The sequence below is a fragment of the Antedon mediterranea genome, chromosome 3, assembly GCF_964355755.1.
Source record: "Antedon mediterranea chromosome 3, ecAntMedi1.1, whole genome shotgun sequence".
Taxonomy (NCBI): Eukaryota; Metazoa; Echinodermata; class Crinoidea; order Comatulida; family Antedonidae; genus Antedon; species Antedon mediterranea.
In genome coordinates, this window is record NC_092672.1 from 6,362,981 (window position 1) to 6,389,847 (window position 26,867).

General features: G+C 33.8%; 4 protein-coding genes across 4 annotated transcripts; 3 read left to right on the forward strand and 1 right to left on the reverse strand.

The window, feature by feature from the left end:
- The first annotated feature begins 617 nt into the window (after positions 1–617).
- On the forward strand, positions 618–7,698 carry LOC140043643 (hepatocyte nuclear factor 1-alpha-like). The gene is made up of 5 exons (XM_072088159.1): positions 618–1,237; positions 5,852–6,051; positions 6,531–6,720; positions 7,079–7,266; positions 7,694–7,698. The coding sequence occupies exons 1-5, from the start codon at positions 795–797 to the stop codon at positions 7,696–7,698; spliced, it is 1,026 nt and encodes a 341-aa protein (XP_071944260.1). The 5' UTR covers positions 618–794.
- A 118-nt stretch (positions 7,699–7,816) lies between these two features.
- Positions 7,817–14,434, forward strand: LOC140044686 (uncharacterized). The gene is made up of 5 exons (XM_072089307.1): positions 7,817–8,143; positions 10,451–10,649; positions 11,297–11,503; positions 11,816–12,067; positions 12,582–14,434. The coding sequence occupies exons 1-5, from the start codon at positions 7,922–7,924 to the stop codon at positions 12,590–12,592; spliced, it is 891 nt and encodes a 296-aa protein (XP_071945408.1). The 5' UTR covers positions 7,817–7,921; the 3' UTR covers positions 12,593–14,434.
- Positions 14,435–14,526: 92 nt separating this feature from the next.
- Positions 14,527–21,622, reverse strand: LOC140043644 (uncharacterized). Its single transcript, XM_072088160.1, has 6 exons — positions 21,520–21,622; positions 19,694–19,745; positions 19,268–19,369; positions 18,699–18,763; positions 17,408–17,501; positions 14,527–15,552 (listed from the first exon to the last, which is right to left on the reverse strand). The coding sequence occupies exons 1-6, from the start codon at positions 21,620–21,622 to the stop codon at positions 15,201–15,203; spliced, it is 768 nt and encodes a 255-aa protein (XP_071944261.1). The 3' UTR covers positions 14,527–15,200.
- A 754-nt stretch (positions 21,623–22,376) lies between these two features.
- On the forward strand, positions 22,377–26,147 carry LOC140043467 (uncharacterized). The gene is made up of 4 exons (XM_072087981.1): positions 22,377–22,671; positions 24,564–25,145; positions 25,268–25,314; positions 25,502–26,147. The coding sequence occupies exons 2-4, from the start codon at positions 24,608–24,610 to the stop codon at positions 25,532–25,534; spliced, it is 618 nt and encodes a 205-aa protein (XP_071944082.1). The 5' UTR covers positions 22,377–22,671; positions 24,564–24,607; the 3' UTR covers positions 25,535–26,147.
- Positions 26,148–26,867: the final 720 nt, after the last annotated feature.

The following is a 26,867-nucleotide window of genomic DNA, read 5'->3' on the forward strand; positions in this document are numbered from 1 at the left end:
TTAAGCATATTGATCCTTATTAGATTTTTATTACTGAAAAATTAAAAAACTATGCAAATTTTTACATATAATTATTACACATATTATTTAAAACTGCTTTATTTTTCGTTTTATATATGCATGGATGCTAATGTAGCCACATAAATATGGAATATTCCAAAAGTGTTCATTTAAATACATACATATCTTTACAAATTATTTCGATTATTATTATTAATTTTAGATCATGAAGACAAATTCGTTTGTCTATGATTATAGTAAGCCTAAATAGCTACAGAGTACCCATAGGGCCTACTACATGAATGACAATACATTATTAACAGGGAGGCTCACAGTAGGCTGAACATGAACATTCGTGTTCACTCCAACTGGTGTTTACTTCTTTACTTTTCAACTTTGTTTTATTTTTTACAATTTTAATTTCTATTATGTCCCGGTTAGTTTAAAATGATTCATGTAATTCTTAATACCGCATATAGGCCTAAATAACATTGATTAAAATACGATTTGAACCATTGAACTTGGAACCGCAAGATAGCTTAACCACTAACACAAGCACGTATAACTTGAAAACAAATTGCAGAAACCAGTTTCACACATCCTTATCAATTTGGTTAGTGATGGCGCCCTACCTGAATATATTTGGAAAACGATCTGGAATATAGATAAAACACGACCAGGTTTTAGTACAACTATATCAGTGGTATCTCAGCCAGGAAAACACACGGGTGCGTATTTATATAAACCAGCAACGTATTGTTAGACAAATTCTTTGGAGGAAAAAAATCGAAAAAATGGTCGTTGGATGTGTAAAAATGTCGACCGAGTTAAGTGAACTTCAACAATATATGCTCAATGCATTGCTGGAATCGAATGTAAGTAAAGACGCACTTCTTATGGCAATCTCGAAATATTTCAGAAGATTTGAGGAAGATTGCATTCCTACCGGAGATTCAAGAGTCACAACAGAGAGTTCAAGAACTGACGTTCGTTCAGAAACTTATCTGGATTTAGATGCCAGGGAAAATGGAAACGAAAAAAGAGATTGTACGTTTATGACCGAAGAAAAGTTTGAACCGATGGAAGATAAACGGAAAAATGGGAATGTAGATGTGGAAGGAGAAGATGAGGATGAGGAGGAAGAAGAAGAGGAAGAAGAAGATGATGAAGAGGATGACTACACGTTACCTATCGATTCTCTTAACCACCAAGTGACACTAAAGGACCAGTTATTAAGGTAGACTTTTAATTTCTTTAACAACATTTTTGGAAAAATAGAATAGTTTACACATTGATTGTAAATGTTCATCTGTTCTTCTTTACCATCTAATTTCGTATTTGTTTACAACTGGTTTGATTCATACATTCAGTAGTTTAGACACTGTATATTTTATATTTATTTTTAAAAAACAAACTTGTTTTTAAAGGAGGAGAACAATAGAAGAACCAGTGATTTAACAAATGTAATCTTTAAATTGGTCGATTCTATTAACGTACAAATAACTTGCATTAATGTTTTTTTACATTCAAATACTAAAATTAATAGTATATTACAGGTATTATTAACATTTAAAAATTTATAGAAGTTACGTGGATATTTTGATTTATGAAATTATTTGACATATTACTTTTTTGTAAAATAATTTTTTATTATATAAAATAATTATTATTAAAATAGTTATGATAGATATAATTTAAATTTCACATAAGATGCAACAAAAGAAAATAAAATAAAAGAAAATAGATACAATAAATCCATCATCATATTGTAATTCGATCAACTTGAATTTGTTTACTTTTCATTCTTTTTGAAACCAAAATCATATAGACCTATACCACACACACGAATTGTGTATTTTATGATTAATTTAATAAAGAAACTCAAGTAATTTACTTTGGCGGCCCCATCAAACAAAAGAAACAACGAAAGGTTGATACCTGGTGAGTATTTCAGTGGTTTTCTACTCAGAAGTGCAACCAGCCTAGCTAGCTACATCTCTACAAGGCACTTACTGGGATCAAACTGAAACACACATGGAAAAGAAGCCCAGTATAATAATACTAATTAAGTGACGACAGGTTTTGCCAAACAGCATACCAGTATTTTATAGTGCTATTATAGTAAAAACAAGAACAAGAATTCATTGTATAGTTTTGTTGAATAAGAAAGTATAGACCAGCTCCACCCAGAATGCCTAAAATTAATTGTTCATACGCTTAGAATTATTCATAAACAGTATAACAACCTTTGTAAATTAGCACAAAACGTGGTAATGTTTAGTACAGTATAATATTATTAGAATATCCTAATTTTTTATTAAAAGCCGATAAGTATCATAACTTTAGAAATAGCTATTTTTAATGAAAATACAAGTTTAACATAATTGTAAATATTATAATAATAGGCCTATAGATGAATGCCAGATCATTTAATTTTCTTAATTACAGGTCCATAGTTTAATAATTCCTATTTGAAATAACATCTACTAGCTTTATTTAAAAAATAAACACCGTTGTTTTATGACGAAAAATGCTGCATTGTGATTGGAAAGAAGTTTATTAGATAGTACTTAGACTCTAGTTATTCCATAACTAGGGTTATGGCCGACTGGGATAAATCATCAACTTAGGTTATGGCTTAATTGCTAATAAATAAAAGAAGCATTGGTAAACCATTTGCTAATTTATAACTTTATCTTAAGCTGCAATCAGATAGACTCTACCTAATTTGCATATTTATATATCGCGTTCGTCAGGACTAGCAGAAATACATTTATATAACCTGATATTAATAATCTATATTTATAAAGTAATTTTCTATATATTTCTAAAATAAATGGTGCCATATTGAATAATATTGGAGGAAACAAAACATCAAAATATCTTTTCTTCAATATGGACTTTGGCCAATTCGTCTTGTTTTTCACATCTGCAGCAATACGCATGTTTAGCTGCTATTCCCACAAAGAATATTCCATTTTTAATATCGGAAATTATTATTTTTTAAATAATAAAATAAACCTCCTTTATGTAAAATAGAATGTTAATACTTAATACTAGAATAATTCATTGATTAAGAAAAATAGAGCAATGTCAAATGTGAAATAAATAGGTGATAGGTAGTTGATTCATTGCATTAAATGTTTAAGTTTTCCTAAAATATAATGAAATATTCTAAGCTGTTTGCATCTGGCTGTTAATCACAACAGTAAATACGAACTGTGGACCCGGCTAGGTAATCATAAACCTAAAGTAAACACTTATCCTATCAAACAATAACTTATAACAAAATATATAACGTCCAAAACCAACTTGGTCACCTATTAACTATTAACGAAACTTGTTACTTAATTATTAACAATACGGGATTTTGCTGGCGGTGTTTGCGATGAAAACATTAATAGTTACTATTACAATAATATTTATAATAGCTACTGTTTGACAAATTATTATTCGTAAAGGTAAACAAAATAAAAAAGAAATAAATATATGTTACTGACACATTTATTACTAAGTAGCCTTATTACTACTTGATGATTATTTCTTTTAATGAATTATATAATTTTATATATAGCGACTTTTTCTCATTCTCACAGATTTCCTCATCTGTATCGTTTCAAATTAATTAATTAAATTTCTGTATATCACCGGGCGGTTTCGAATTAATGTTCATTGCCTAATGTGTTTATATATATATATTCCTATGAAAAAAATAATAAAAATAGTTATTGTTCTTGCACAAGCCATTAACAAATATCATAATTTTTTAAAAAAATTAACCGGACGCCTGTGCGATTTTTTATTTAATTTAACTGTATAGGTTAAAAAATGCAACTCAATTTTGTTCAAGTCTTTACCAAGATAGTAATGCAATATAGTATTACTTCAATAATAATAATTGCAATAACAATTCTAAATATTTGTTTCATAACAATATTGGTCGTCCAGACAAGAGAAGTGGTATGGCGTCGATAAATACTCAAAACCTTTTTTCCTCCGCGTAAATTAAAGTATCATTTCGAGATTTGCGTCTAACAATATCTCAAACATGATTGAATTAGTGCTTCAAGTCGAATAAGCGGTGTTTAATAATCGCCACACCAGACTATACGTATTCTATAAATGCCGCTATAAAGAACGCCTGGTTCCCACTTGAAATTAACTTATACAGTAATTTGACCAATCCCGACGCGATGGATCATCCAAATTCCCCTTGTGATTGGTCAACTTATGTTGTTCCTACTAGTATTACCATACGTCGTTGCGTACAAATGGGAACCAAGCTTTGTCTCATGTACCTCATAAATGTGTACAGTATTAGTATGGTACTTAGCTTACATTTTATTAGAAGACGTTTCAATTCAAGTTAATATGTAATCTTTTGAGATTTTTCACACAAAATTATAGACAGTTTTAATAAACTGAAATGTCATCATTTTTTTTATTAATATTTTGAAAATAGTTGGTATTAAGCCTATGCCTTTATTGATTTTCATAACGCGAAGAATCTGCCAAACATCATGGTAAAACAAATTCGAGTACTCCTATCTTTTTCAACAAAATAATTTCATTTACTTTCTGGAGTCAATAAAACAATTACAATCACAATCACGATTTCAGACATCCTGTTGGTGTGTTACTCAACATCTTGGGTTTCCTCACATGACCAGCAAACGATGTCACCAGATCACCTGGTCACCCAATGACAACTCATATTTACTGTTAACAATGTTTAAGAAATGTTTTCCAAGATTCTTTCATAATATTAACTTTTGTCTGTGGCCAGAGGCAAATTGGTATTTAGACTGCTATGTTGATTGGAATGTAATTAGAAAGAAGCTGTCGAATGGTGTTTCTTAAATACGCTGTCAGAACTTTGAAGATTGAGTCAATGAAAGACAAGTTGTAATCGGCTATCGTACTTCGTCAATACATTATTGCTAATTCGTGAAAACACTCTTCACATTAAACTCTTTCTATTATCAATGAATTCCCGCGACTTTGGTGAATCTTTCCTACTTTTCTCAAAGTTACCATACTCATTCTCCACATTCTTAAATATAAAGATGGATTGTCCCCTAAATAAAATCAGTGTTATTAAAGATACGCCTATTCACATTCTTATGAAAAAATCGGGCAAAAATAATTCCACTTTTGAAAAACCAAAATAGGCCTAAACGAAAAAAATAACTAAAAGCCATTGTCTGACAGGTAATTTAACTATTTTTTTGCTTTAAATGACAGATTTTCTGATAAACTAATTTTCTACTGTTATTCCGATCAAATTTTTTTTGAAAAAAAGTTTTGCCATGAAATATGTATCATTTCAGGTGAAATTCTTCGCATAACATTTAATGTTTACAATTCAGTTTAAAACCTAAATTGAAGGAAACGAAATGTTTGTTTGTAAAAAAATAAATTCCTTATATAAACTTGTATTTAATGTACAGTATACGATTTTATGATGTTAAACTATTTTTGTAACCAGAGGCAAATTTCTGTATAAATTAAAGTGCTGATGGAACAAGTTTTTGAAAAGTCAGTAAACCCATCAACCAATATCAAACTTTCAAAACTATCAACATTTGAGGAGGATGGATGGAACATTAAAAATAATAACTATTCAAACAGGGCATTTAAAGATTTTAAAAGTTCAACGTTGATTGCTTATGTCCCTAACCATTACAGATACGCACTTGGAAGATCCGAGTTGCACGTTTTATTCGACTATCGAGGCATATACGTACCTATGTCTTATATCGTGTCTTTATTTGAATTTACTCATTCAATATAGGTTACAATACATTATTTGAAACCAAACTAAATTAATATTATTTTTGTACATTGCTAGGGAGGATCCATGGAGGGTTGCCAAGGTAATCAAACATTATATGCAGCAGCATAACATCCCGCAACGTGAAGTGGTGGACGTAACAGGACTCAATCAAAGTCACCTGTCGCAACACCTCAACAAAGGTACACCAATGAAGAACTCAAAAAGAGCTATGCTCTACTCCTGGTATGAACGTAAACAAAAGGAAATACTAACGCGTAAGTTGCACATTTTTGTTAAATAAATCTTGCACTATAATGATGGAGTCGTTGAGTCTTCATCATGATTGGAGACAATCCTCAATCCGTTTTCCAGGCCGATTTTAGTAAGTTATCATATCTAGTGACAATAAACAGCCTGTAGTATCGTGTCTGCTGATGACAACTTACAATCCGAAAAATCTCATACATTACCTCTGTTGCACCTTTCACACCAAACACCGTGAATAAACTCCGAAACACCGACGTGTAGCGGAATTCTTATTTTATTTTATTTTATTTTTATTTTATTTTATTTTATATAAAAGGGTATATAAAAGGGCATATGACCATAAGCATCTTTAAGATAGCAAAATAAAAATTTGCCGTATGGTTCACCCTCTACAACTAAAATATCATTGAATATTTGAATTTGTAATTCTTATTTGAACCACTTCAACGTATATCACTATGAGGATACACTCGTTTCTTTATTTCAGAATTCAGTCGACCACAATCGGCTCCTCTTGAACAAGAAACAGAAAGCCAAATAGCAGTGCACGGGAGAAAAATTAAGCGGAATCGATTTAAATGGGGGCCAGCATCACAGAGCATTCTTTATCGGGCTTATCAACATAACCGAAACCCAAGCAAAGAGGAACGAGAACAGCTAGTCGCAGAATGTAACTCGTAAGTATGTTTGCAATGGACTGTAGTAGGTCATACAGTTAGTATAAGAGTTGTCGACGTAGCTTCTATTTATGCAAAAAAAAAAAAAAAAAACACACCAAAAAACGCATTTTATTTGTAATAATTTTGTTCAGTTATTTCCTGCTAGATAACTACAATTTTAAGACACCTCAATTAAGGGGACATTTTTCCGTGAACAAAATTAATATTTTAATACACAGCGAACTCCTAATCAAGGGACGCACTCTCGTTGTTTGCGCTGTTACTATTTTGTTAATGTAAGCCAAAATGATTCTGTTTTTTTGTGTGTACTGTACCAAAATCCCTGATTAAAAGGACGGATTGTTTTTCTTGTTAGAGCCGAATGCATACAGAGGGGTGTTTGCCCGACGCAGGTTAACGGACTGGGTGCGAATCTTGTTACAGAGGTGCGCGTGTATAATTGGTTTGCAAATCGTAGAAAAGAGGAGGCGTTTAAGAACAAACTAGCAATGGAAAGTGCTCATCAACAAGTGCTAACATACCATCAACAGCAAATACAACCAGGTAAATATCTCATACATACAAACATACAAACATAGTTGTTTTATCATGTTTATAGTATGCACATTTATGATGGTATCTCTACGCAAAAATTAATTTTGCAGATATCTGAAATAAATACCAAACATCTATCTATCAAAACAAAAACTGAAATAATCTAACTCTATTAATCAATCAATCAATCTAAAACGTCAATCAATCAAATATCAATCATTCATCACTGATTTAATAATGTCTATCGAACAACAAAGTTATTTGATTAGCCAATCAATCAATCAATCAACTCAACAACAAAAGCATTATCGTAACAATAATATTTTTCAATCAAATAATCAACTTTTCACCCAATTATTGTTGTACCTAATCAATAAACTAATCAACTAATATCGTAACTATTCAATATGAATTTCCAAATCTATCACTTATTCAGATTGATCAATCTCTACTATAATGAATAGTAATTAACAAAACTATTAATCAGTCAATCAATCAATCCATTAATTGATGATCAATTTATTAATCAATCAATATATGAATCGATATATCAAAATTACAATAAATTAAACTAAATAAATCAATCAATCAATAAATCGACTATTAAAAATCAATAAACTGATCAATATCAATCAATATTTCAGCAGGTAGTACGGTAGAATCGATGTCTCTCGATACGGTGACAGACATGATGGTAGAAAGCAATAATCACCAGGGTACAACCACAGCAATCATACATCCATCAGGGTCAACGAACCTTCTGATAGGGGGTAGCCACATAGCCTCGTTATCAAATATGGACACCAGCCATCTTGGGGTCCAACATGACAACCACCAACCAAAGCAACCAATGATCAACTTCCCGGCTACTCACCAAATGGTTAATGTAAGTATAAATGATTGTTCACACGTCACAAGAGTTAATCATGAATAGAACAACGAGCTGTTCCGAGTCATATCCGAGTCTTACCCGATTTAAGAGCTCACTTGATCGGTTAACTCTCTTATAACTCCGATATAATGTCCGATCTGTACCACTGATATAACTACGATTTAAGAGCTCACTTGATCGGTTAACTCTCTTATAACTCCGATACAATGTCCGATGTACTGTACCACTGATATAACTCTGATTAGTAGCATGTAACGTAACCACACACGTTTGAACGCAAAACAAGTTCAACCTATTCATTGGGTGTATTTAACTCCGATACAGAAAAGAGTTGTAACCATTAACTTCAGTGACAAGTTAGAGATAGAGTTGCAACATTTTCACAACACTGTTGTTTTTGTAGTCTCAACTTGTACATTAATGTTAAAACAGAGCGTAAAATAATACTCCATATAATTTTATAATTAAACTAAACTAAAAATTATATACGTACTAAATACTAGCAACTTGGAAATGTTTATACACGTATAATGTCAAAGTAATAATGGTAAGTTAAAACAGGGTGTAAAATAATAATGAAATAAGTTATTCATTTTGTAAATAAACTAAATACTGAACTAGTAATATGGAATATTAATCTAAGTATAGTATTATTAAAGTGTATCAATAAACTACATAAAACCATTCTAACTTATTTACTTTATAAATTAATAAGAATTAATTACTAATAATCAAATGGCATCTACAATTTTAATAACACATTTCATTCATAGATTATTCATTAATCATATAAATTGCCAATACTTATTAGGACCAACTAATCTCTCTGAATAAATAAATGATCAAAATGCCAAAATTAATGTTTACTTAAAATTATAAGTGACTTGTCTCTTATAAGCTAATTAACAAAACACTCCACATACAGTCTATACCATATGTGCCATTTAAAATGTTGCTTAAAGGGTCTTTCACACCTGTTCCGACACGGTTCCGGTCCGGCGAATCGACCATCAATGTTTCGTTTTCACGACGCTCCACGCGGCTATGCGCCAATCGATATGCGCGTAACCGCGTGAAAACGAAACATTCACGTTCGATTGGATTTTCCGGCGCCTGACCGGAACCGTGCCGGAACAGGTGTGAAAGACCCTTAACTCAATAAAATAAATACATATGTATAAAAGTGTATTAATTGTTCAAAATAAAAGAATAAATCATAAGTATTTTAAAATGATATGCGAATGTGAATACTACAAACAAACACTGCAGTAATTAATTTTTTAATAAACAGATGAATTGTAAATCATTTTGACTTTGTTTATTGAACAGATGTTTAATTAATAAATCATTAATTTTTGTACTAATTATTGAAGGTGGCACAACCAGCAAATGTGTTGTGCTTCGAGGGCCCACAATATGCTCTGTATATATTAGAAGAGCTCTTGACGGGTCACAAACAACAAACGTTTTTGGCTCAAAATATTTTTTCAAATCTTTTATTTATTCAAATGTCTGCTAAATATAAACCAAAAAGATATAAAGTGTCTTGTCTACTTTGGGACAAAAAAAATATGATGAGCCCGTGGACATGATGATGCGATATCACTACCATATTTGGGCATATAACTACCATGTTTGGGCACATCACACTAGTTTGATAGTGTACACAGAGCTTCAGTTCCCACCTACTAGGAGTAATTTAACCAATCACACACAATTCACTAATTATCACGTTTGCTCTGGATTGCATCATGAGAACCTAACTTTCATGGTTGACAGACAGTGGAGTTTAATGCTATTAAAGAATGGAATAATTTACCAACTAACATTAAGGAATCACAAACTGTTTGTTGTTTTAAAAGTAAAGTTAAAAAGTATCTACAGGAACGTAAACTAGCTCTAGAAACTATTTAATAAGCGCTTCTTCTATTTTTGATGTCCTATTGTTGTTTTTTTTAGTAATTTTTATATGTTTCATTGTTTGTCTTTTTTGCTGTTCTTTCAAAGGACCTCATTGGAAACAAGTCCGTAGAGGACTTTTATGAGTTATCCTTGGCATCTCCTTTCTTGTATTATTCTTGGTTTTTTATATTTGCTATTTTTAATTGTATGTCTGTGATATTTTATGTACTGATGCCGAAATAAATCAAATCAAATCAAATTCAATTCATTCTGTTCATCTCAGCATTTAAATGGTTTTTATTGAACAATTTATATTGGGAACATTTTATCTGGTGTTGACAACTATTCTATGAATTTAAATTCCGAAATTCATTTCTAAAAAAAGTTTTTTCTTTTCAGACGACAAATAAACTCCCGCCAGTGAGTAGTTTATCAAATTCTTCTTACAATTCTACAACAGCCCAGCTCTCCCTTCCAAACTTACTCCAGATGCCGAACACACAGATCATGCACCAACCTTCCCATCAGCCCTCTATGAGGAGTCAAGGGCAGACTACCGTTCTGGGACTTCTAAATGCCTCAAGCCATCATGGCCAGTGTAAGTGATAAAACAGTTAATGCTAATTAAACATTTTAGTTTCACTAATTTGTAATTAAAATAGTTTTTACGACCACAAATTTATTTTAAAATCATATGTTTATGTTGTTACAGTCAGACTACTACTATTGAAGTCAAATTTGAAATGACTAGCCTATGCCTTAAATGCAGATGTACAAATATGTATAAAGTTCTATTAAACACCTAATTTAAAATAAAAAAAACAAAATATAAAATACACACTGTACTACCTCTACTGGTCATTGTAATTAACTGCATATTTTAACCAAAGAGTGAAATAGTGTCGTAACAAACAAAAGAGAGAAAAAAATTTTTTTTTCCAAAAAATAGATAACATGCAAATATGATCAACCATCATTAATGTTACTTTCTATTGGCACGATGAATTAATTATTAAAATAAATTTTTCTCTGAGCATGGTTCACTGTGCATCTAGTAACTCTCTGCGACAGAATAAAGGCACATTACATGTAATGGTAGGCTTTGATGATATATTGTGTATTGTGTGGCACACTGAAACAATTAATTTACTGTATGGTCAACTGTGCCAATATCCTCAAATCAAAATATTGACTGCGAAAATGGAAGATACTAATTTAAACAGTAAAGTATATTCTATTCTTTAGCTTTGAGCCAAGCACATCAGATTCAGCGAATCACAGGAACCAACATGAGTGGTAACAGCATGTTGATGGTGCAACAACTGCAGCAGATCAACGACCAGAGCCAGCCAATCAGAATGGCTCAGCCAACGCAGCAACACCAATCACAACACCAGACACAGCAACATAGTTTGTGTATGCAACAGAATTTTCTTCAACAACTCCATAATGGTGAATATTAAAACCGTAAAGCTCTGTCCACACTATCAAACTAGTTCGACAAAAAATGTGGATGTGCCCAAATATGGTAGTGATATGCCCATATATGGGCTGCTGGGCACATTACATTTTGTTGTCAAATAAAGTGTAGACAGAGCTTGAAATCATCAAGATGGCAGGACCTTTTCATTGCAATCATTTAACAGATAACAAGCTTGCCAGGGAATGACCAACTTTAACAGAGGTTTTCTACAATGTTGGTCTTTATTTGGAGAGGCAGACCATTACCACATAACAATTACATCATTACTGTTGTTTTTTCAGCACTGAATAACAATCAGACCAAACCGTTGCAACCGGTCAGTCATTTTCAGATTCAACTACCAACTCAGCAGCCCCAGCAGCATATTCCCCAGCAGATAACAAGCTTGCCAAATAACGTCATGGGGTCTGGCCCACCCCTCACCATGACGACTATGACAACGGTGAATCCAACGCAAATCAGTCAATTACAACAACACATGATGGCAGCAAAACGAATGGCTAATGGAGAGATTAAGTCAGTCAAAAATACAGGTGAGATTGCTATACAAAAATTCATAACTATGTTAATGAAAAGTTACTATTGTTGATTTCTTCCTTTGCTTTTATTATTTTTTCCAAGCACACTCTACATTTCAAGAGTTCTTTTCCAAGCTAAAGTTGTCATATCATTTATTCTGATGTTGGATTTGGCAACTGCACCTGGGAGAGGCAAAAGTAATAACTGTACTGACATATACTGTACACTGTATTTTACAATCTGTTTTTATTAATTTTATACAGTTAATCCGTTTGTTTGGGCTCATACCTATATTTACTGGTACATTATGTACTTTTTAAAATTTGCAGAATAAATATTATTATAGACTGTAACTTCATAATCTGTATTTTGACAGGGATGCTTGCAGATCACGCATTAGAGTGCAGGACAGACACAACAGCAATATCACAGTCAGACTCTAAATCCAGAGGAATAAACAACAATACAACCATTCACAATAGTTGCTCTATGACATCTTAACATGCCAAAAAAACCTTTTCATTATAGATTATAGTTGATTTATACAACTGTGGTGACCAAATGGTTGACAAAAAGGGAGAGTGCAAAGGAAGTCTTTTGGAAAGGGCTGGGTCAATGCTGGTGACCATTCAGCGACCTTAAGGTCGGTGCTTCCCAACGGATAAGTTTTATGGAGTACCACTAACAAATTAATATATACAAAAAATACATGATAAAAGCTATGATTACACTCCCTTTCCTTTATCAGAGTTAAATATGGTCAATTTTTTGTGTTAAACTTGTTCTGCGTTCAAAGGTGGTCTAACATTACAACGGATATAACTCTGAAACCTATCGGAGTTAGATCATAAGTAAATCATAGTTTGTATCAGAACGCATGCAGTATAAGAAAGTTAACCGATCACACAAGCACATGGTTTTAACTTGGATATGATTCAGATCAGCTTAAATCCATTCTATGCATGATTAACTTTTGTGAGTGTGAACAACACTGTTCCAACAATATAACTTCATATAACGAACAGGGTCAGTTTAAAGCTCACATTCTTCTGGTCCAGCATACTTTAATTGCAACCAAGAAAGTTCACCATCTTTATACAATTTAGTAGTAGCTATATCACTAGTAGTCCTTTCTCAAAAGTGGTGCTTCATAAAATAGTGTATTGTGCTATGTTGTAAACAGTGGTAATATTTAGTGCAAATGTGTATATATGTTTGCAGATCCTGTAATTAAGAAGAATTGGTAGCATAAATTAAATGAAATACAGTTTCTTATCAATATTTAATAATTATGTAAAATCATATTTTAAAATTTAAGTATTAAAGTACAACTGAAAAGGTATGGACTTCAACTCCTTTAAAAATAACCTATAAACTCCTATTCTGGAGAAACGATTTGTTACCATTGTGGCTTGTGTATATGGACTGTTAAGAAATGTTGCATTTACTGGGACTAGGCAAAACACCTAAAACAAGGCTTGGTATTATGCATGGGTGCATGGGGGTGATATCCTGTTAATGGCATACCAGGCCAAAGTGTGTACATGCTGGTGGATGTGTTCTAATGTCACAAGTGTATGGGAGTGATATCCTGTTAATGGCATACCAGGCCAAAGTGTGTACATGCTGGTGGATGTGTTCTAATGTCACAAGTGTAATCAAACGTATTCAGACAACTATTCTTTGTATTTACCAGTACAAATTTCTATTCAACTCTCAACTGAGCCTACTAACAGGTAGCAGTCATCACATGTATCAATATACAAGTATTCTGGCAGGCATTGAGCCTATGGCAATATTATAAAACCTAAGTGTATGCCTAAAGTCAATGCTAATGTCTTTACCAGAACAAACCCTGGATTAACAATATGCAGGTTCAACAAAACTTCAACTAAGACCCAGAAACTTTTAAACCTTTTTGCATCAGCCTCTCCACAATTGGCCAGTTCCAAAGCAAGTTGCCTGTATATTTTTTGTAGGAGGAATCTCAAACCATATTTACCCCCCTTTTTTTAATCATTTCTACACTCAGGGGCAACTCTACCACATAACTAATTACCCAATCAAACCATATTTATCCTCTTATTTTGTAATTTATACACTCTAACTAATTACTTTGCACAATGCCACACAGGAGGTTAACCTGAAAAATCAAATTCAAGAAAACTTTATTATTAACCAAATTAAAAGGGTTATTTGATCTGCATGAAATGTATTACATTTTTCAGCCATATTTTGTCTTTAATTATTATTGAAAAGAAATGATAAAATGTATATAAATTATAAAATCCAAGTATATAGTAAGTTATTCAAATATGAAATGTTAAAGGGTACTTAGTACTGTACATAACTTTAGGTGTCTTTGTATTGTTTTGATAATAAAATATTGATGTTGAAAATAAAACTTTTTTGGTCATTTTTTACACTATTAAATAACATATTCAAACAATATTTTAAATCTGTTTTTTCTTTATATACACATATTTCACATTTTGTACAATATATTTAAAATGCTAGCAGATGATGAGAAGGAAGCCACTAAAATTCCAGTGTCATACCTTAGACTTGCCGGGGGACTCGTTTCATCACCGAACTACTGTGACCATACTTTTTTAAAATTTTATTTTTATTATATATTTAGGCAAATTGCCAAGGATAACTATATGCGAATTCATTCACTATTCTTCTTAAAGGTGGCAATCCTGTTCACAAGACAAACATATACAAGATGCTCTACATAAACAAAGTCTTATTACAAGTCTTTGGGAGTGGAGTGGTAATTTGTCATTAGAATAAATCCTGACATATTACAGGACTTGAACCCAGGACCCTTGAATTGGTAGCCAAGCATCATAACCACCAAGCCACAACTCCACTCCGATATTCTGTCTATCCGTTTTCAGTGTCATGGCATGGCTATTAGTGGGGTGGGGTCATGGGAGTAGGGTGTTCACCCTTTGGAGGGTTTGGGATAATGTGCTGACATTCTGGTGCAATATTTATTATAACACCATACATCACATCTATCTACTGAGGATGCTTCTTTGTCTTTTTTGCTTCTTTTTGTTTATTTTGATGTTTCCTATTTTTTTTTATATACATTTTCTTTTCTTATCTAAAACACGTTTTTTCGTCTCATTTAATCTTCTAAGATATTTTGGGGTGGACATGAATATATTTTTTATTTTTCTTCTTTTTGGATTTGCTAACATTTTGGTCTTCAACGTCATCTTGTTTTATTGAATCCATACATTCTATATTACTAACATTTTCTATAGGGCAATTTGAAGACTTATTGCCATTTATATCACCTTTCTTTTTTTTCTTCTTTTTCATCTTTTGTTCTATCAACACTGGTGCATCATCAACTTTGTTTTTTCGGTCAGAATCAGACGTGTTTAAGCTAGGTGTCTCACATGCTAACTTGCTGCCTTCTTTAAGCACTTGAAAACCATCAACCACTACCGAACTTAGACGTATATTCTCTTCTTCAGAATCACTAAAATATATTTGAAAAAATTAATAATTGATAAGAAAACAATACATTTATTATTTCTACATAATTAAAAAAAATACACCCAGAAAATACCACTGGTTTTTCATTTTTTTTATCTATTTTAACAAATAATATTTTGTTTTTAAAGTAAAATAGTAGTGGAGCTGTAGCTTGGTGGTTAACATGCTTGCCTTCCAATCCCAAGGTGCAGGGTTCAATCCTGACCTAGGATGTAAGGAATGACTCTTTTAACTCCATTCCCTAAGCCTCAAATGAGACTAAGTTTATAAGCATGATAAATTATAAAATAGTTTATCCATCCTGTAATTGGTGAGTTACTCGCTGTTGGATGCGTATGAAATAAAAAAGCTGGGGTGTCCTCTGAAGAGAGGTTGGGTGCATGTATTGCATTTCCCCTTGTTCTTTTAATAGAAAGTGTACCCTGAATAGAGGTGTTCACTGAATAGGGGTGTACCCTTAATAGAGGTGTTCACTGAATAGGGGTGTACCCTTAATAGAGGTGTTCACTGAATAGTGGTGTACCCTTAATAGAGGTGTTCACTGAATAGGGGTGTACCCTTAATAGAGGTATTCACTGAATAGGGGTGTACCCTTAATAGGTGTTCACTGAATAGGGGTGTACCCTGAATAGAGGTGTTCACTGAATAGGGGTGTACCCTTAATAGAGGTGTTCACTGAATAGAGGTGTACCCTTAATAGGTGTTCACTGAATAGAGGTGTACCCTTAATAGAGGTGTTCACTGAATAGGGGTGTACCCTTAATAGAGGTGTTCACTGAATAGGGGTGTATCCTTAATAGAGGTGTTCACTGAATAGGGGTGTACCCTTAATAGGTGTTCACTGAATAGAGGTGTACCCTTAATAGAGGTGTTCACTGAATAGGGGTGTACCCTTAATAAAGGTGTTCACTGAATAGGGGTGTACCCTTAATAGAGGTTTTCACTGAATAGGGGTGTACCCTTAATAGGTGTTCACTGAATAGGGGTGTACCCTTAATAGAGGTGTTCACTGAATAGGGGTGTACCCTTAATAGAGGTGTTCACTGAATAGGGGTGTACCCTTAATAGAGGTGTTCACTGAATAGAGGTGTACCCTTAATAGAGGTGTTCACTGAATAGGGGTGTACCCTTAATAGAGGTGTTCACTGAATAGGGGTGTACCCTTAATAGAGGTGTTCACTGAATAGGGGTGTACCCTTAATAGAGGTGTTCACTGAATAGGGGTGTACCCTTAATAGAGGTGTTCACTGAATAGAGGTGTACCCTTAATAGAGGTGTTCACTGAATAGGGGTGTACCCTTAATAGAGGTGTTCACTGAATAGGGGTGTACCCTTAATAGAGGTGTTCACTGAATAGGGGTGTACCTTAATAGAGGTGTTCACTGAATAGGGGTGTACCCTTAATAGGTGTTCACTGAATAGGGGTGTACCCTGGTGTTCACTGAATAGGGGTGTACCCTTAATAGGTGTTCACTGAATAGGGGTGTACCCTGAGTAGGGGTGTACCCTTAATAGAGGTGTACCCTTAATAGAGGTGTTCACTGAATAGGGGTGTTCACTGAATAGGGGTGTACCCTTAATAGAGGTGTTCACTGAATAGGGGTGTACCCTTAATAGGGGTGTACCCTTAATAGAGGTGTTCACTGAATAGGGGTGTAAAAAAGGAGGGGTCTATTGTAAACGAACAAATGTGTTGTTATAATTATTATTACGCATAGGCATTTAGGTATTTCTCATTCCCATTTATGAAAGATTATATGTCTCAAAGGACCGGTTATACTGTATTGAATGATAAATATATTAAAGACTAAATTAGCAAAGAATAAACTGTTTTATACCTGGAGCTGGCTATCCTCTTCCTTTGAGGAGCTTTAGGTAAGGGTGGCGACATCAACCAACCAACAGGTTGTGAAGTAGAAAATAGAAGTAAACCTACGGGCAACAATAACAAAACAATTCAAGGTATGTTGAATTGTGTGCTGTAAGTTTGTTTAAAAACACTTTAACAATAATAATAGTTCATTCTTATATATTGTAACGCTTATAAGCAAGCTCTCAATGCGCTGCACATTATTACCCTGGTCATTTTGGATCAAACACTGGAAACATATTCCCATAATAATAAAGTTGGGTCTTGATCTAGCTGGTACCCATTTTATACACCTGGGTGGAGAGAGGCAAATGTAAGCAATGCGGCAAGAGTCTCACAATCAGTAATCCCACGTCAAACGCCACACGCCCTCACAATGTAAGTACACAATACTTGATCATCCGCAAGAAACAAATTTACAAACATAAGGACATGTATAAATTCAACTCCATTTGGAATTATTTTCAGCCACTACAATATTGATTGTGTATAAATTTGAATTAGCATCTACCAGCCACAATGTGGTGATACATAAAAAAAATTTAAATAAACACTAGATTCACCATCTAAGACAGCGAATTGTGGGATAATACAAGGTTAACATTTAAAGACACTAGACTTGCAATTGTTGACGTTTTGTAAAATTTATGCATATATATTTAAAAACATTAAACCAGGTAATTTCTTGTCTTGTGTGTGCGTTATAAGGTTAATTATGATAAAAAGATTAAACAATGCACTAGCTCGCGTCGTAAGTTCTCTCGTCGACGTTTCTAGGCCTAGCTTAGTTTTGTAGGCCTAGTTTTGTAGGCCTAGATGGTAAAGAGTGGTAACGTACGAACATCACACGCTAGCTATATATTTAGCCTGATGTTGTCTCATTGCTGAATTAATTGTCTTTCCTATTTTGGCAGAATCCGTTAATATAAATTGGGCAAGACCTGGTATTTTCCTTGAAAAGTTATGGTGCTTTTTATTTGTTTACCTTTCACACGATCAATCGAAGTGGGTGCATCACATCACAATATGAAAATATTGAATGAATGAATACACTGTATGAATAATCCGTGCGCGATGCATGTTGTAATTTATAGCGGGCCGCTAAAATGATTAGAATCAATTATTTTTAACCATTTAAAGATGAAAAAAAGTATCGCAATAGGTCTATAAAGTATTTATTTTTATATAAAATGTAGCAAGTCCCCTTAAATAAAGTAAAAAAAACATATGGCTAGTGACTACTAGGTCTAAATACATACCTTCATTTTCTGATGTCCCCAACGTCAGTCTTTCCGTTTTGTTGACTGAATATGTTTTAATTGTGCTGTAAAAATAAATAACATCATAGCTCATCGAAAATAGTTGTTATATAAATAATATATGACTATAGAAGAAGTGCAGGATTATATATTATATTACACAGTCAATATCATCGTTCTCGAGGATATATACGATTTACGATCCTCGCAGCGGTAGTCATGTGATGCAGTTTCAACCAATCACGTTCGCGTATTTACATAGGCTATGTAATATACACACATACAATATATATTATAATTCTTGCATTTTGATTAGGATTTCAAATTCAATCGGCTAGTGAGGCCTTTTGCTGTACCTGCCAGTTTGTCTGAGGCTTACTGAACATAATAATTTATTGGAACACCATCATTTACATCGATGCATGTGACATGCTCATAAGCTTTGCGTTCATATATAACGTACAAACAAGACAGGAACAACCAATATAATACTGTAAGATAAACAAACACGCAGATGGAACTGCAAAATAATGTTATGTAAGCAAGTAAATGACGTTGGATGATATTACCTATCCAGAAACGTTTCTAGTTTCTTAGCAACATGTTTCTGAAAACCTGGAGTGACTAGGAGACTTCTATAATCATCATCAGTTGAATCTTCAATGTTTTCTCTAAAAAAAGATAGGAAAAAAGAAAACTTAAAATTAAGAATTTTAAATAAATGCTTAGAATCTTGCTACTTAAAAGATGTATTGTCCCACAAAAACATAAAAAATGATTTTGCAGTTTTAATTAAAAAAAACATTATTATAATTATTTCACAATTATTTTTGCTTGTATTGTTTTTCTGGATTTGGAGAGACACGCCCTTTGCCCTCAGTTGTCTTCAACAGCTCCATTGACACTGACGTTACGATTAAGTGATGCATTATATAAAACGGCTGCAACACAAAGTTTACTGTGCATTGACAAAGACTGGAACAAGTTAATAATACCTAAGAGATTTCTTTTCTACTTGTACCACCAACTTCTGGAATTCTTTTTTCTCTAGAATAGAAAATTTTGAAAATTGCAGTTAACATATTTATAAAACAAAGTCATTTTTTTTATTTTATGTCAATTCAATTGCTTATATGTATGACATATTTTGCAAAATGTTGTGTTACTTTTTTATGCTAACAATGAGTTGCTTTCAGTTTCATTTCAACTAGGCCCTAGCCCTAGGTCGATGTTGCGCAAACTATGGGCTGCAGCCAAAATTAGGGCCGCAGAGTTTTTTTGAAGGGCTGCAAGATGGATTGGTCAGAAAAATCACAAGCAGAGGAAACAGGCATGCGAAAATGGATGAGTGCACTAAATACAAAACAGCGCAACGCAATAAAACCCCATCTAAACCCGATTGAATATGCGACCATGGAGGTATTTATTTTATACCTCCATGATGCGACGTACGACCAATGATGATAAAAAGCATAGGTAGCTAGTGGCGCACCATACACAATCCGAAAGTTTATTTTATTGCGAACAAAATAAAACGTGATCTTCTGAATTATAGAATAGATTAGAATGGCTAGAAAAATTGAAACGTGAAGATTAAAAACAATAATATCGTCGTCATCCACCACAATTTGGACCCAATCATTTCTGGTCCCCAGGCCTATATCGTCTTAAAACCTTGTTGGGGCCGATCGTCTCACACTTTGTGGACGGTCGTCTGTTCCTAGTAGCAGTAGGGCCTAGCCTAGTAGTAGACTAGTAGCAGTAAGTACGTAGGGGCCTAGAAGGAAGGCCTAAGGCTTAGACTAAGCATGGAGGGGATATGACCGGTTGGGCCGCCGACAAGTTGAGCCGCCGGTAATTTCTATGAAACGCCCAGTGCGTCTTTTACGACATTTCGCGTAGTGATAGAGGGGTTTCCTAGTACATAAGTTCATGGTCTTTAGGTTTATTGTGTCATGAAAATAAATAATAATTACATACTACAATTTTGTTGGTTTGAACCGCCATAACAACACAGCAAAGGAAAGTAGTCATATTTAATAATTTAATTGTTTTTAATCTTTCAAGGTAAAAATGCAGTGCACTCCATAATATTTTTCTCGCGTAAAATCACGTTGTCTCTCAGGACTAATAAGTAATAGAGTATTGATACTCTTCGAATGAGGTTAAATAATTATTATTTTTTATCTACTATCTTTTAATATCATATTTGATTGAATTTTACAATGTTAATACACAGAATATTTTACTAAAAAACGGTGATTTTATGCAATTATTTTACCGAAAAATGGAGTAGGCCTAGTTCATACAACTGCCGCCTAAGGGGGAAACATGTTTACGTCATTTTTGGCTAAAAACGATCACTTTCGGTCATGTTTTAGGCCTTATATTTTGGAATCTACAAACAAGTCAGATATTCATAATTATTTCTCTTTAATTATAATATTTAATAATATATACTAAAAACCGTGATATATAAACTTTGGAATATACATCGTTATTATATCTAATAATTAATATAAATAGAACTTCTATTAAATAGAAACGAGCACCGGCGAAAGTAAGCATTTGGCGTTTCATAGAAAATAACGTTTTTCTGGCGGCGGCTCAACTTGTCGGCGGCTCAACTTGGCCTAATCCGCATGGAGGTATAAACTCCATGGACTAAGGCCCTCTACTAGCCTCTAGCTAGCCTAGCCTAGCTAGGCCTAGGCCTAAACAAAACAACACGTGAATGGAAATTCTAATCTATTTTAGTTACACCACAAGAAAAGAAACTAAATGGCACCACTAAATGTTAGTAATTTAATCACTAACATACTATTAACATATTTAGGTGAAAAATCGTGTTTCCAAACTGCAGATGTCAGCTTTTCTTGTTCATCATTATCCGTCTCATCTGACGATGAAATCGAATCAGCCATATTTCGCTCGCTGTGTGAATGACCGGCGAACGAAACGTAAACAACGTGCGCAAATCGAATGAGCAATCCGCGATTTTTGCATTGGAAATTTGTAGCGCTTTTAACAGCGCATGGGTGCCCGCCCTCACACGAGTGGATGAATACAGACGAAAGAATACTTGATTTTTAAATAGATCACATGAATTATGATAAAAATATAATATATTTTCTTATATTTTTTTAATTTATTTTATTTTATGTCTTTAGGCAATGTGGCCAAGGATTTTTTTAAACCATATATACAATTTTACAAACTATTGTACATTCAATTCTAGAAATTTTTTTTACCACAAAGAAAGTAACAACAAAAATCAACCATGCGTTATTACTCAGATGGCCTATTTCTTCTTTATCTTTGCCATTGCCGCGTACTATTTACGCTCGGTAAATTAAGTAGGCCTAATGTTTTTATGATATAAAGTAGTATAAAATACAATGTTATCTTTTTTTTTAAAACCAGAAACAACTTACAAATAGAAATATTATTAAACTATCCTTCGTGAAAACAGAGAGGTAATATGAAACTTACGTCAGCAACAACGCGCCCGGCGGCCCAGAGTAGTTGACGTGAACTGTCTATTCGGCAGTTTTTTACTAAATAAATTACATAAAACGAACAATTAAATATCCAAATAGCATTTAATAGTTAGCATGTAGTTGCAGATAAGATTGTTTATCATGAAAACACTACCGGTGGTCCAGGCTTAGATGATTAGTGTGACCGTCACGTCACAAAAAGTTTTATACATCCTGACTTATGGCGGCGCCCTACCGCATGGACAATAATTACTGTTACAGGGAAACCCGCCGATTACTCATTCTTGTGATAAAAAAAATTTCTAGAATTGAATGTACAATAGTTTGTAAAATTGTATATATGGTTTAAAAAAATCCTTGGCCACATTGCCTAAAGACATAATTCTTTGCTGCTCTGGATTACAAATAAACAACGGGGGAGTGGTACAGTAGTAAAACAATAGGAGCAAAGAACCTATTATTATGGGAAGCAGGTAGGCCTATATTTTCTTATTATTTATCATATATATTTTGGCGTATATATAACTAGCAATTATACCCGCCCCCCCAGGGCGGGTTTCAAAATTAGTTTACAGCCTTCTCAGTACATAACACCCGACGCCAGTATCTGTCTATACTCACCAACATCCACCCCTCAATAACACCCCATACTCTTTCTTAAAAACAAAATCTTCCCAGTGATGGACAAATTCAATTCAACCTAAGCTTCGAATTGAGAGGAGTATTCATAACTACGATGGGTCTAATAATGGTTGTAGTACGTTGTAAATTGTGTAAATGAATAGGTGTCATATTGGCTGATAATTAAAATTTGTAATTTAGATACTGCGGGCACCCAGCCTTCTTTCTCCTTTCACCACCCCAGCCACCATCAACAAACCTTAACTCCTCCCCTGGACAGTTCAAATGTAGTAACTTTTCCTAGTACAATCCAATCATATAGGCTACTTCATTACGCTAGTGTTTTCGCTCCTCCTCCCCCTACAAAAAACACACCCCAGATACACTGGGTGATCTGTTGAAGCCGCTTACAGTACAATTTATATTATTATCACTCCCAACCCATAATCCCTCAGTGGCAGTTTTCAAATGTAGTTTAAAACATTCCAAATACAGTTTCGGTCATGGTGATAGGCCTACATGTACATCCCCACCCCAAACTCCCATCCACTTCCCAGGGATGATTAAATACTTTAAAAGTTTCCAACCACAATTCTGGTGTAAGCAAAATCCCCACTTTCTCCTGAAACCAAACTCCCAAACCCTATCTCCCAACCCCACTCTCCCACAATGTACGTTTTTTCCCTTGGAGGATTGGTGATGTAGTTGAACACAGTAACAGTAAACAACATGTGTATGTTCACACAGGTATGGATGTCTGTAATGAGGCAATCCAAGAGACCAATAAATAGCTGGATACTTGCTAAATGTGTAATTGAATAGGTGTCATATTGTTTAATGAATAAAATTTGTATATCTATCTATATTTCCCCAAACGCCTTGCTGAGGATAATTCAAATACTGTAAAACTTTTGTAGTATAATTTTACAATTCGATAGACTACAACCCCGAGCCCTAGCAAAAATGACATCACAAACCACCACACAACCACCCCCCCCCCCCCCCCACCCATTTCACAAAAACCCCAGCAGTCGGGGGAATTTTTTTTTTAATGTAGTTTAAAACCTTCCGGGTACAATTGCCATCATTTTGATACCCCATACGTATGGTTACGTGCAGACACAGAAATTTTTAGAACGAACAAACATCGAAAGTGGGGGTTTTGACCACATTTTGGTCCCTAACTTGGATCCTAGGTGGCGGATGATGTTGAAATATAGCTTAGAACATTCCCGGTACAATTGCGGTCATTTTGATACCCCATATGTAAGATTATGTGCAGTAACAAAATTTTGTATAACGAACAAACAGACAAACAAACAAACAGACAAACTCTCTCACTTATAATATAGATAAAGGTTCAGTCGGTTCATTCTATCATTGATGATGATGAGTGCGTGAGGGAGGAGAAGAGCTGCTGAGTGAGTGAGAGTGGTGGAAGAGAGCAGCAGCAGTACTACTAAAAAAATGTGGGGAGGAGAATGCTGAGTGAGGTTGAATTGCCGAGGAGAAAGGGTACGGGTAATGGGTGGTGATGTGAGTTAATGTTACCACATGAATGAATGAATGATGGATAGTCGTTGTGACTGGACCACTACTACTACATTTGCTTACCAAATTGTGAAACTGATGGTTCCAGTAGCGAGTCAAAGTTGGAGCAGATGATAATTTGGGTTTTAAAAATAAATTTTAAAAACACAATTAAATTCTTTTCATAATCTACAGTACTCAATTAATTTTTCAGACTAAGGATTGAATGATACCCACCAAATCTATTCATCAGTTAGAATGTTGCAAGATCGACTCAAAATATTAACGTTACTTTCAATATGTGGTTGGCTGTTTCTAAGCGTCACACTTGGTAACCTAAACAAATGGATTTTTGCGAACCATAATTTCAACTACCCATTATTTTTAACAACGCTACATGTTTTAACAACATACATAGTCATCCATGTTGCTCTTCATAAGACCTCGCTAGGTGTGGCTTACGATGATCAATGGAAAAATTTACCCACCGTCCAAGGAAATAAAATTCAAGTATTAAGTGTAATGTTTGCTGCAAGCATTGCCTTAGGAAATGTTGCCATTCAATATCTGTATATTTCATTTGCGAAGATGATATTTGCTTTGACGCCACTTACAACTGTTTTGGTTTCGCGATTGCTACTGTGTAAAACTCACAATAACTACACGTATATTGCGTTGATACCGATTTGTCTTGGGAGTATTCTGTGCACGTTGGGAGAGGTTAATTTCAGTGCTGTTGGATTCCTTGTTGCCATTCTCTCAACATTTTTGAGGTCACTCAAATCTCTCCTTCAAGGTACTGTATGTGTAGGCTTTAACTTCTTGTATGTGATAAAAGAATTTCCTGAATATTACTGATCAATAGTTTATTAAATATTATTACAATGATTAAATAATACATTTTTTTCTCTGTTTCAGGTTTCCTTCTAAAAGAAGAGCGCATAGATTCTGTTCGTCTTCTGTACTACATGTCGTTACCGAGTCTTGTCCTACTCGTAATGGCAACTGTAGTCTTTGAACATGACATCCTGTTGGACTTAAACCTATACACTAACATCCAACTCTGGTCGTTGATCATATGTAGTTGCTTCTGTGCTGTTGGTTACAATATGATGAACTTTATTGTAACTTACTTCACGTGTCCTATTACGTTACAAGTTCTCGGTAACGTTAGCATTGTTTTAAGTGTACTTGTTTCGGTGTTTATCTTTAATAATGAGGTTTCTATTTCCAGTTGGATCGGAATGAGTGGGATAATGCTTGGGACCGTTCTGTACCACAAAGTAGACTGGATTAGTACTAGCTTAGAGTGGGCTCTAAGTCGTGGTCAACCGAAGAAGGAACGATGATAGAGTAGTAACTGGGTTGAATTGTGGATGACACACACACTAACTTTGAGTTACTTACTTAGTCTGGGACATACCCAAACATAGATTCCTCCATAACTTCCTATCTGCCATTGTGACAGCCAGTTCATCTCGCTGCCAACCAGTATTATACTAGTATAATATTGTCCTAATCATGAATAACATTAATATTTTAAAATGTATAGTTGCTCTGTTTAAATGGTGTATTTTTAAAGTAATGGCAGAATTGTTTATGATAACTAACTGTTACAGTATATTTCTTTTCAGGGTACGGCCGGCCTTTCTTGGCAATTCTTGTAATGTATAGCAGTATTTATTTTAAAGCAATTTTGAATTATATGAGGTATAGTTCTGTGTGCAATAAGCATTTCATTTAGTAGAATGTTTTATTTATCAGGAATGTTTTTATTATGCTGAATAATTGTATTTGTTTCTGCAATATACTTTATTTTAACTTTGTCAATATTGAATCTAAATAAAAAATTCTTTTAAATAATAATACATGTGTTATTTTATTCAGTACTGGTGTACAATAACGGTATAGAATAGCAAATAAATGATATGTAAAATCTATGGGCTTTCAATGTGTAATTTTATTTGCATTGAAATCAAAAGGTATTTAATGACAGCAGTGCCAGATGGTTCAAGAAAGTCAGTTTAAAGCTACATTCGCACTTTAAGCTCTGTCTACACTATCAAAAATGTGATGTGCCCAAATATGGTAATGATATGTCTAAATATGGTAGTGATATGAAATCAATATGTCCATATATGGGCACGTTTTTTTGCAACATAAAGTTTGATAGTGTAGACAGAGCTTAAGTAATGGAAAATCATCTAGAATAGAAAGAACAATTTAGAATTCAATGGCTACGGATAGAGGATGTGCAAAGATATGTATGCATGGCAGTAGTAAAAAGTAGTAAAGTAAAGCAGTTGTCTGTGGGTTAGCCTCTCCCAAATTAGTTGAAATACATTTTAAGCTTTGACCCAATTCATTCCAGACTGTGCTTGTACTGTTTTAATTTGTAAATTTCACATGATGGTACGGTAGTTGTAATGAAAAATCAACATTTTCAATATAAATAAGATGGCAAACTTATTTTTAATCAAATGAAACAAACATCAATTTTCATTGAAAGGGCTTTTAT